This window comes from Bos grunniens, chromosome 11 (assembly GCF_055505025.1).
Source record: "Bos grunniens cultivar Pamir isolate PY7600 chromosome 11, Bosgru_T2T1.0, whole genome shotgun sequence".
Classification (NCBI taxonomy): domain Eukaryota; kingdom Metazoa; phylum Chordata; class Mammalia; order Artiodactyla; family Bovidae; genus Bos; species Bos grunniens.
The window spans coordinates 8385942-8398094 of NC_141175.1; the positions used below are offsets into that span (position 1 = coordinate 8385942).

At 49.5% G+C, this 12153-nt stretch overlaps 1 protein-coding gene across 44 annotated transcripts in view; it reads left to right on the forward strand.

Moving 5' to 3' along the window:
- Positions 1-12153, forward strand: part of LOC147362440 (kynurenine--oxoglutarate transaminase 1) — a 38549-nt gene that overhangs the window by 17622 nt on the left and 8774 nt on the right. For 12 of the 44 annotated variants that reach the window (XR_015136220.1, XR_015136221.1, XM_086324623.1 and 9 more), the window contains one exon: positions 9779-9929. The exons of 22 other annotated variants lie outside the window; for them this stretch is intronic. Coding sequence is in view for 10 of the 22 variants with exons in the window: in XM_086324617.1 (XP_086180743.1) it covers positions 9779-9929 (151 nt within the window). In the remaining 12 variants the exon portion in view is untranslated. Of the gene's footprint in view, positions 1-6333; positions 7240-9778; positions 9930-11484; positions 11726-12153 lie in introns of those variants that run through there. 10 more of the 44 variants (XM_086324616.1, XM_086324618.1, XM_086324619.1 and 7 more) reach the window with 5 other exon arrangements.

Genomic DNA, 12153 nt, shown 5'->3' on the forward strand with positions numbered 1-12153 from the left:
GGCCGTGGTGTCACTGCTCAGCCTTCCCTTGCTCCACAGTGGCAGTGAGTACAGGCTTTGAAGTCTGTGTCCTGAGTTCAAATTCCAGCTCTGCTACCTGCTAGCTGTGGCCTTGGGTCTGTTACTTGGCCTCTTGATGGCACCTCTCTCATGGGATTCAAAGTGATAGGCCGTGTAAAGTGCTGGGCAGGCAGTCTGGCACAGAGAAAGTGTGCAGTAAATAAAAGGCTATGGTCATTACCCTTAAGCTCGTCATCAGGGCTGTAGAGGAGTTATCCAGGGAAGTTATCTTGCTTTCTGGAAGATGAGAGATGAGGCACATGGGGAGTTGGAGGTGGGTGTGGCTTGGGAAAGGCTGCCCCAGAGCCTTCCTGGTGTCTCTGAATGAGGCAATGGTGAGAGCTCCCAGGTGTCTGTGAATGAGCCCCTGTAGAGATACCTAGGTCAGCCCAGTCAGTGCAAGAACCCTGGTCTGGGAGGCCAGCAGTCGCACCTCGGGGTGGGCCTGGACCAGCACACTCCCCACCGACGGTCTCCTCTATGAAGTGAGGCCACACTCCCCTCTGAGACACAAAGTTGTCCTCTGTCCTAATGTATCGTATGGCTTAATGTCTAGGGCCAGCTAGCCAGAAGTCTAGACAGGACTGGCTCTGCGTGTCCCCTTTTGGTGGCCTCAGGGACAACAAGCACCCATTTCCCCACAGGGCAGTGGCTTGCAGGGATTCCCAGGTGGCTCAGTGGTCAAGAATCCACCTACCAGTGCAGGAGATGCAAGAGACCTGTGTTCCATCCCTGGGTCGGGAAGATCTCCTGCAGGAGGAAATGGCAACCCACTCCAGTATTGTCACCGGGAAAATTCCATGGACAGAGGAGCCTTGCAGGCTTCAGTTCAGGGGTTGCAAAGAGCTGGACATGCAACATGCAAGCAGCATGCAACGCCTTGACACCTGGCAGTGTTGCTGGTGAGGGCAGCCCAAGTGGCCACCTGTGCCCTTCCCACCCTCGGCTCAGACCCCCAGTGGCTTTCCCTCCCCTTCAAGTTCCTGGAAACTGTCCCCATGATACCCACGGGCTCAAAGGAAAGAGACATGTGCAAGTACTCAAGGGCAAACACTCTTATTTGCACAAGTAGTCACAACAGTACACAGATTTACCCACGTTCAAGGTCACATTAAAACTTTCAAGGACCCTATTCACTTCTACTTCATGGGCCCCTTTCTCCATTAAAAAATATATATATATATCAAAGGAGAAGTCCCTGGTGGTCCAGTGGTTCAGACTTCATGCTCTCAGTGCCAAGAGCCCTGGTTCAGTCCCTGGTCAGGGAACTAAGATCCCGCAAGCCACACAGCTTGGCCAAAAAAATATATATAGTTTATAACTATGTTGGTATAAAGAACAAATATCGTCCAGGCTCGATTCATTATTATATTACATTCCCTTGTGCATGCGTGCTAAGTCGCCTCAGTCGTGTCTGACTCTTTTCGACCCCATGGACTGTAGCCCCTCGGGGCTCCTCTGTCTGTGGGATTCTCCAGGCAAGAATACTGGAGTGGGTTGCCATGCCCTCCTCCAGGGGATCTTCCGACCCAGGGATTGAATGCATGTCTCATGTCTCCTGCATTGGCAGGCAGGCTCTTTAACACTAGCCCCACTTGTGTTCTTATTTTAAAATAAATTAAAATGAAAACATTTTCATAGGCCCTTCAAACTATCGCAGGCCCTCAGCACTAAGCCTCCTGAGATCTGATGAAGTCAGTCCCGCTGAAATGGGTCATATTGTACGAATTTCATGGGTATTCATAAAGTGCCCACTCTATTATTATCATTTGCCATTCACAGTCACCTTTTATGTGCCAGGCATTCAGTGAAGGGCTTTCCATGAAGTACCTTATTTTTATTTATTTTACAGATAGGGAAACTGATATTGAGAGAGGTGAAGTGACTTGCCCTGAGTCACACAGCCAAGGTGTGCATGACCCCAAAGCCTGTGTCCTAACCTTCTCCGCTGGTGTCTGCTTGGTGCCCAATCCCAGGTGGGCATCAAAGGTTTGGCAGGACAGACCTGCTCCACAAAGGGTGCAGTATGATACTCACTCCTGTGCCCACAGACTCACCCGGACACACACACCAGTCGCTGCCCTGGCAGTCCCCTGCAGTGGAAGCCGGATCCTGGTTTCCAGCCCCAGCCCTGAGGTAGCATGAGTGGTTAAGCGTGGCCTCATCCCGCACAGGCTCTCCCCCGCTCCACAGAGCCAGACGGCCCAGGCCACCCCCAGCCCCAAGGTACCACCTTTCCTGAGAGCTGGCAGTGAGAGTGAAGGGCCAAGACTGGCAGAGGAGAGGAAAGGGCCACACGCTGGGCTCTTAAACTGTGGGCATCCCGTGATTTGAACCCTCCCCTGACCTGCCGGAGCCCCATTTGAGTGTTTGTTGTTGTTCAGTCGCTCAGTTGTGTCCCACTCTTTGCAACCCCACGGACTGCAGCACACCAGGATCCCCTGTCCTTCAGTATCTCCCGAGTCTGCTCAAATTCACGTCCATCGAGTCGGTGATGCCATCCAACCATCTTGTCCTCTGTTGCCCCCTTCTCCTCCTGCCTTCAATCTTTCCCAGCATCAGGGTCTTTTCTAACGAGTCAGTTCTTCGCATCAGGTGGCCAAAGGATTGGAGCTTCAGCTTCAGCATCAGTCCTTCCAGAGAATATTCAGGGTTGATTTCCTTTAGGATGGACTGGTTTTCATTGTTATGTTATTGTTCTTGCAAACTTCCTTGCCTTTTTTCGTTTTGCTTTTAGATTTTATTTATTTTTGGCTGCACCAGGTCTTTGCTGCTGTACTCAGGCTTTCTCTAGCTGCAGCAACTGGGGGTTACTCACTGTGGTGTGAGGGCTTCTCACCGTGGTGGCGTCTCATTGCGGAGCACTGGCTTTAGGCACAGGCTTCAGTAGTTGTGGTACATGAGTTGTTTTACCCCGAGGCATGTGAAATCTTCCCAGATCAGGGATCGAACCCCTGTGCTCTGTATTGGCACCCAGATTCTTATCTGCTGGGCCACCCGGGAAGTTCCTTCCCTGCCTATTAAGGTTGGGGGGAGTTTGAGGGTAGCGCCTGCTTCCCAGGGCTGTTGAAAGGGTCTGATGACATCAGTATAGTCCTTACTGCAGCGCCTGGTGCTGAGTGAGCAAATCAGAACTGATCGCATTAGTGTTATTCCTACCTCTGTGATCCGGTGAGATGGTGGCAGGTGTGATGTGGGGCAGAGGAGGCGTAGCCACCTTAGGAGAAAGGCCAGAATTGATAGACGTCAAGGGCTGTGGGCTACCACGTCACAGAGAGGATCAGCCTACCAGGCACCCGCAGATTTTGAACCGAGTGGTCAGGAGGTGGTCGAGGAGGGGGGTTCCCCTGAGATTAAGTCCATCTGGGGAGTCAGCAGGGTTTCAGGCACAGGACGGGAGCAGGCACCCCTGCACTCGGCCCGTCTAAGGGGACCACCCATCCCCGTTCTCTCAGGATGGTGCTACTTTTAGCTCTGGAAGTCCGGTGTCCTGAGAAATCCCTCAATCCCTGTCAAGCGGGATGGTGGGTCCCCCCAGAACAGGCACGGCTGTGCCCTCCAAGGCCAGCACTGGGCTCACACCAGGCCCTGTGCCTCCCATCCTCTGCTGAGGGGACTTGAAGCAGTCGGGCACTTTCCCCCAGACACAGGGTGGAATGCCCCTCCTCAGATAATAATCGCACTGCCCTTTTTCGGTTCTTAGCCGCAGGGAGTAAATCGGAGGGTGAACTCTGACTGACTTCCCAGCCCCTGGATTCTCCCAGCTCGCCCCCACGGGCCTCTGCACCGCCTGGCATCCTTTCCCTTCCTCTGGGACTGGGCTTGAAGGCCGTGCCCTCCAAGGAGCCGGCCGGAACTCCTGCCCTCAGGGGCCGTGCCCCCAGCGCCCTCTAGTGTCCGGTTGGGTTAGTCTCCTGGCCGTCTGTACCGAAGTACCACACAGCGGGTGGTTCTGAAGGCTGAAAGTCCAAAATCAAGGTGTTATTGGGGCCGTGCTTTCTCTTAGCTTAGAGGAGGAGAATCTGGTCCATGCTTTTCTCTTAGCTTCTGTGCTGTCAGGAGTCCTCGGTGTTCCTTGGCTCGTAGACACATTAGTCTCTGCCTCACCCACTCCAGTGTTCTTCCCTGGAGACTCCCAGGGACAGCGGAGCCCGGTGGGCTGCCGTCTGTGGGGTCACACGGAGTCGGACACGACTGAAGCGACTTAGCAGCAGCAGCAGCAGCTGTCTTCACATGAACTTTCTCCCGTGTGTCTGTGTTCTTTTCTCTTCTTACAAGGAAACAAACTGGACTGGCAATGGTCCACGCTGATCCAGTGAGACCTCGTCTTCAATTTTTCGAATATTTACTTATTTACTATTATTACTATTTTTTGGAGAAAGGAATGGCAGCCCATTCCAGTATTCTTGCCTGGAGAATCCCATGGACAGAGGAGCCTGGTGGGCTACAGTCCGTGGGGTCACAAAGAGTCAGACATGACTGAAGTGACTTAGCATGCATGCATTGCTATTTTTGTCTGGGCCAGTGTTAGTTGCAGCACGCGGGACCTTTAGTTGCCGCATGTGGGATCTAGTTGCCTCACCAGGGATCAAACCTGGGCCGCCTGCAGCCCAGAATCTTAGCCACTGGACCACCAGGGGAAGTCCATCGTCTTAAATGGGTCACACCTTCGAAGATCCTGTTTCCAAATAAGGCCACATTCACAGATTGTTGTTTAGTCGCTCAGCCACGTCGAACTCTGCGACCCCATGGACCAACCCCAAGATCCCCAGCGGATCTTCCCGACCCAGGGATTGAACTTGCATCTCCAGCGTGTCTCTTGCATTGCAGGCAGGTTCTTTACCCCCGAGCCACTGGGGAAATATTCACAGGTTACCAGAGGTTAGGACTTGGACATATGCTTTTGGAGGACACGATTCGAGCCATAACACACACCTTCGCGTTGGTCAGGAAATACGTGCTGGATAGTAATGGAGACAGTGTTTGTGGGCATCTCTTGACAGGCCTGGTCTGCCGGGGTCCAGCCCCAGCTGATCCAGGGTATTCGAAGCGGGGACGGCGTTGGCGACCTATTTATTTAAATATTTTATCAAAGATATAAAGAGTAATACGATGAGGATAGCTCAGTAGGAAAATTCAGTGGAGAAAAGAGGCTGAGTAGCTTGGTTTACGCGGGAGACCAATAAATCTTCAAGACAAAAAGCTTGCACCACTTACGTAGGCCGCAGGCGTCCTTCCGTTCTCCCGAAGGAGAGGAGACACTGAGGCTTCCCCGATCGGATTTTAGAAGCCCAGGCATAATTAGTAAGCATGGTGGGTTCTGTGCTCCAGATGGACACTCAGCCAGAGTGGGGGAGAGAGCGACATGGGGAGACCAGTATTTCGAGAAACTGATCCCAATTCTTTATTTTCCATGGTCTACTTTTATACACTGAGATGTCATGCAAAAGTCACGTGGGGTCAGCAGTCCAGACTTTTATCAAAGTCAGGTGCTTCATACAAATGTATACAGAGGTCTTAGGGGTGTTACATCATCTTCTGGCCAGGGAGGGCCTGCTGACAATTTATGACCCTCTCTCTCCTTGTGACAGCGGTCAGTCAACCAGGACACTTATTTCTCCAGGGGTGATTATTCTTAAAACAGACACCACCCAAATAAAGTTACATTCCTATAGGGTGAGGGTATAGTGGGTTTTAGTTAAGGAAAGAATTTACTTAGCCTAAGGTCTAACGTGATTAGTATCAAAGGTTAATACTTATTTCTTCTATATACTCATTAACGTGTGTAAGGGCAGGGGATGTGGAGACTTAGCAACAAACATTGGCTCAACAAATGAAAAACCCTTCACCAATACAATTTCTAATCAGCCCATTATACTTATACTAATAGTTTTCTAACTTTTCTAAGGAACCTGTTTTTAGAAGGTTTAAAGCATCTCGTGCCTCTCACGGTTGGGAGGCTGTGAGCCATCACATGTGGCCGGACAAGTCTGTCAGGCAGGCCAGAGAACCTTCAGAGGAGTTTGTAGGTTAAAACAGTCTTGTCACACCCAGGAGTTTTTATTAACTGGAGCTCTAAGTTAACTCCTTCTCCGAAAGAGGTGGTGGGGGACAGCCCCCTGTAAAGTCAGAGGTGTAGGGGAGAGCACAGAGTAGTAAAGTAGGCAGGCTCTGGTTATGGGGGTAGATGCTCGAGGAGTTCCAGGGGGAGTCCTGAGGCTCGATCCCGCCTTTGCGTATGTTGAGCCTCCTTCCTCATGACCTTTGCCACAGGCGGAGTACCTCACTCTGGATCCCAACATCGGTCCACACTGTGGTCTCAGCGCTTTGCCAGGACCTGGTCAGAGAACATGCTCCAGAGAAGCTGATGACTGAGTGAGGACCAGAGGAGGAAGTGCCCCGCCTTGGGACAGATGACTAGTTTTCTGGGCTCTGAAATGCTTTGAAAGACCTTGGAGGAACAGGCTGGGTGGGAGCGGAGTTTAGAAGGGACTAGGCTAGGGAGCGGCCTTTCTTTCTTCCCTCTTTCCCTCTTTCGGCTGCACTGGATCATAGCTGTGGCACACGGGAAAAGATCTGTGTGGCTTGTGGGATCTAGGTCCCTGAGCAGGGATCAAACCCAGGCCCCCTGCATTGGGAGCGGGGAGTCTTAGCCACTGGACCACCAGGAACGTCCCACAGGCCAGATTTATTTCTTATAAGCAAGGGCCAATAACTATCCACTTCCTAGAATCTCCTAGTGTGGGCAAGCCTGAGCCTTTGCATCCATGACCGGGTTATAAACTACTCTCCTTTTATTTCTCCTCTATAGTAAAGTTAGAGGGTCGCACTGATAGTTATGAAATGTTGTGAACAGGTAGATTACATTGGACTTACAGTTTCCAGTCCTGTGTGCAAGGAGCTTGAAGTCATCACACTGTCCTTGTGAATAAAAAGCTGAGCCAAGGAAAAAATTAACAGCTTTTCTTAGATTCATCAAAGAAGTGAGGCTGCATTGCAAATCGCCACCTCGGGTACGTGTATGTGTCATCTAAGGCTGCTTTCCCAAAGCAGCAGCAGATTGAGAAGCTGTGACAAAGACTGTCTGCCCTGCAAAGCCTAAAATATTTGCTCTGACCCAAGGCAGAAAAATGTTTGCTGGTGCTGATAAAAGATGAGGAGAGTTAACAGACAGGAATGGTGAGTGTGGCTGGGAGAGAGCAAGCAAGAGAAACGGTGGTAGGAACAACCTGGGCCCTCATCTCTGAGCTAATATGGCCTCGTAGTATATGGTCATAGGATACGGTAGAAACTTTGGGTTTTATTCTTACTATGAGGATTTTTAAAAGAAAGAAAGGAAAGTGAAGCCGCTCAGTCAGGTCTGACTCTTTGTGACCCCATGGACTGTTGCCTACAAGGTTCCTCCATCCATGGGATTCTCCAGGCAATAATACTGGAGTGGGTTGCCATTTCCTTCTCCAGAAGATCTTCCTGACCCAGGAAGTTGAACCCGGGTCTTCCACATTGTAGGCAAATGCTTTACCGTCTGAGCCACCGGGGAAGTCCAGGTCTAAGGGGTCTAGTTCCCTGACCAGGGATGGAACCCTGGTCCCCTGCATCGGGAGTGTGACGTCTTAGCCACTGGACCACCAGCGAAATCCCAATGTACAAGTTTCTGTATGGACATATTTTCGTTTTCATTTCTCTTGGGTATATACCTAGGAGTGAAATTGCTAGGTCATATGATAACTCTATGTTTAACATTTTGAGAAACTTCTAGGCTGTTTTCCACATCTGCTGCAGCGTTTTACATTCCCAGAAGCAATATACAAGGCTTCCAATTTCCCACCATCCTTGAAACACTTGTAATTATCTGTCTTGTTCTAGCCATTCTAGTGCGTGGGAAGTTGTGTCTTAGTGCACCATTTACCTAATGGCTAATGATCGTGAGGATCTTTTCATGTGCTTGCTAACAATTTATACCTCTTTGGAGAGATTCAGATTTATAATTTGCAAATACTTTCTCCTATGTGGGGTTTTTCATTTTCTTGATGGTATCTTTTGAGACACAAAAGTTTTTAATTTTAGTGAAGTCTAAATCCATTTTTTCTTTCATTGCTTGTGTTGTTATATATAAAAGCTGCTATATATGGTGTTATATAAAAAAAAAAAAATCTTCTAATGCAAGGTCAACGGAGAAGGCAATGGCACCCCACTCCAGTACTCTTGCCTGGAAAATCCCATGGACAGAGGAGCCTGGTAGGCTGCAGTCCATGAGGTCGCTAAGAATCGGACACGACTGAGCGACTTCACTTTGACTTTTCACTTTCATGCACTGGAGAAGGAAATGGCAACCCACTCCAGTATTCTTGCCTGGAGAATCCCAGGGATGGGGGAGCCTGGTGGGCTGCCGTCTATGGGGTCGCACAGAGTCGGACATGACTGAAGCGACTTAGCAGCAGCAGCAGCAATGCAAGGTCAAAAACTTTACTCCTGTTTTCTTCAAGGAGTATTATAGTTTTAACCCTTTTATTGAGTTAATTTTTTTTATAAAGTAGGAGTCCAGTTTCATTCTTCTGCATGGGGATATCCAGATGTTTCAGCACCAATTTGTTGAAAAGATTGTTATGTCTTCATTGAATTTTCTTTTCTTTTTTTGCTCGGGGGTCACATAACTAGTTAGCATGCCAGAGTCTCCTTCATTATCAGAATTAACCAGACAAATCACTTTACCAACTAAGAACGGCCATGCACCACCACCCACAGAATCGAGAAAGAGCTATCAGTGTGCCAGTCCTGTCCCTCATTGAATTTTCTTGGCACCCTTGTCAAACAGCAATGGATCAAATAGCAGTTTACTTTTGGGCTCTCAATTCTACTCCCTTGATTTATATGTCTATCCTTATGCCATTACCACACTGTTTTTTGGTTCCCTTAGCTTTTTAGTAAGTTTTGAAACTGTGCAGTGTGTCCTTCAAAGATTTTCTTCTTTTTTAAGCATTCACTTTTTAATTTATGTTTGTTGAATCTTTTTTTTTTTTCTTAGCAGCACTGCAAGGCTGTGGGTTCTTAGTTCCCTGACCAGGGATGGAACCCGGGCCCTGGCAGTGAAAGCACTGAGTCCTAACCACTGGATCGCCAGGGAATTTCGGAATCTCTTTTAAGGCCTGATCAGCTTTAGATTTGGTTTTAGCACAGAAATAATCTACAGGTGGTATGTGTGTTTCCAGAGTCAGGACGTAATGTAGGCTTGGCTCTGCCTGTGATATTAGAAGCCATCCATAATCTTCATTTTTAATTAGATCATTTTTAATTAGAGGTGATTTACATTTTGAGGGCTTCCTGCATTGCGGGAGACCTGTGTTCAATTCCTGGGCTGGGAAGATCCCCTGGAGAAGGAAATGGCAACCCAATCCAGTATTCTTGCCTGGAGAATCCCATGGTCAGAGGAGCCTGGTGGGCTGCAGTTTGTGGAATCGAAAGAGTTGGACACAACTTAGCACTATCTTTTTCTTTCTTTTTCTTAACATTTTGAAAGGGTTACTGTGGTTGCTGGGGCGGGGGGTGGTCCCAGGGTTTCAAGGACTGAAGGATAGTCATACGACAAAACACTTGTTTCCATGCCTGGTACAGAGGGACCACTTGATAAATACCAGCGCTTATTGTTCTTGTTATTAGAGCTGATGGGCAGGGGGGGGCGGGCACCAAGTCCTGGGCCCAGAGCCATTTTTCTGGCCAGGGTGTTCTCCCTTCTCTGCCCTTGGAGGGGACCTCACCCCACGGCTCTGGGAGGCATGTTCAGGAACACGACGGCCATCTGTTTGCACCTGGTGGGGCCCCTCCGGGGAAAGAAGTCTGGAGCTTCGCTCACCCGGTGTTTGCACCAGACTGTAAGTGCTCTCGCCCGTTGAGCCCTGCTGCTCGCATGACCTGGGGTCCTGGGATCTGGCTTGGCCCTGGCTTCAAAGCTGTGCATGAGCCTCCTCTTTCAGGAAGCCTTCTCTGACTGCAGCCTGGGTGTGGGCCCCTCCCTTGCCCCTGCTTCTGATCTAGCTTGTAGCTCTGCATCCTTGGTGCTGCAGCCTCCCCATCGGCCCCTAGCCCAGCCCAGTGTTTGGTACACAGTAGGTGCTTCATAAATGTTGGCTGAATAAATACATTATGCATAAACTCAAGAACAGGCACTGGTTCCTCCCTTATCCAAGCAATGTGTGATGTACGCAAAGGTCACTCCACTGAGCACCTCAGTTTCCCCCCTTTTTCATCTCCTCCCTGAACTCATTCAGCTCGGTGCCTTTTTGTTCTCTCTCTGTGCCCCTGTACCCCTGTACTCCTTCACTCATCTCAACCCTCCTCAAACTCCCTCACTCCAACCTCTACTCACCTCTCCACCACTGCCCCAACTCATCTTTACTGTATTTCCTTAACGTGATGCATACCCAATTCAAAAGCAAGTCCTTATATCATTGAACCCATAATGACATCAATATTAAGATACATTGTTATTTTATGGACTAGTAAGGGAGGAGGAAATTGCCTATTAAATTCATTCTATAGGTTCTAAGATACATCTGAAAATGCAGTGTGCAAAAATACACATTTCAGAATCAAATATGATATGATCTCCGTACAAAAAGACTTGGAAACATAGAAAAGCACACCCATGATTCAATCACCTACAATTCCACCACTCAGAGGGAACCTTTGTTAACATGTTACTACGTTTCCTTCTAAACTTTTTTTCCATTCACATATGACTATAAACAATGTATACATACAAGCATACACAAGGGTATTTTTTTAAACATAAGCATATCATACATGCTATTTTGTCCCCTGTTTTATTGATGTCAGTACAGCACATTTATAAACATTCCGCTAAAATGTAATTTTCTCCCATATTTTTAATCATAAAAATAAAACATTTATTTTAGAAAATGTGAAAAAAAGAAAATTATTAAGGAAGAGAAGGAAAAGTATCTGTTTACTAACCAAAGATAATCACTGCCGTCTAACATTTTGGGGATCACACAATTTCCCTGGCAAAGATCATGCTATCGTTTTTACTATTTCCATACATGCTGAGTGCCAAGCCTGGCGAGAGGTATTAGGGCCTGGTGAAAGCACAGGGCCGCCAATGTTAGCAAAGTACCCACTAGGTGCCAGGCTCCACGCTGGGCTCTCTCTGAACCATTCACATCACCAGGACCCCCAGGCGATGGAAAAACCTGGCCGGTGTACAGACCGTCCCCACACCCTTCTCCGGGCACAGGGCCAGGTGCTGGGAGCCCTGCTGTTGCTGTCGTCCTGCCCCAGAGCCCTGTGCAGCTCCTCTTCTGACCTTGGGCAAGGCCCCAAGTCTCTCTGAGCCTCAATGTCCTCATCTTTAGATGAGGATTATCCTGACCCCTCTGGTAAGCATGCTGTGAGGACTCGGACTGTGAAGAACAGTGAGGGTTGACCGTGAGCTACAGCTGGTGGCTTCACCACCTGCAGCCCCTCTGAGACTCCAACCCACAGGGACCAAGAGGCTCCGAGGGACCACGAAGCCCATGCCCCTATTACACCGATGGGGAGACTGAGGCCAGGAGGAGCTAACGCACTTGTGCAATATCACCCAGCCACGACAGACTGAGGGCCTGAGCCTGATGGTCCCCAGGCCAGGCCAGTCTCTGCACACCTGTGGGTGAGGGGGAAGCTGGCCTGGAAAGAACCCAGGGAAGGGGAGGGGTGGTCCCCTGAGCCCCTGAAAGACTGAGCAAGTGGCCCCTGTGCCCAAGTCCGAACATGGCCTCATCTCAAACAGGCCTGAGTCTGTCTGTCGTGTGACCTTCAACGCAGCTGTCTCCCCCTCCTCCCTGCATTTTCGCATCTGTAAAATGGGTCAAGTCGGGGGGTTCCGGGAAGTTCATGGAAGCGTTTAGCAAGAAGCCGCTGCCATCACTGTCACCGTACTCCGCTCTCCTGCTTCCTGCTGCTCCTCCTCCCCAGCCCCTCCAAATTTTAACCTGGGTCAAATTTTAACCTGATGGAATCCAGTCTATGTCCCAAGATGTGCGGAGTCCGGGCTGGCAGGTGGGCAACTCCAGGCTGGTGGCGCGGGGAGGAGCCCTG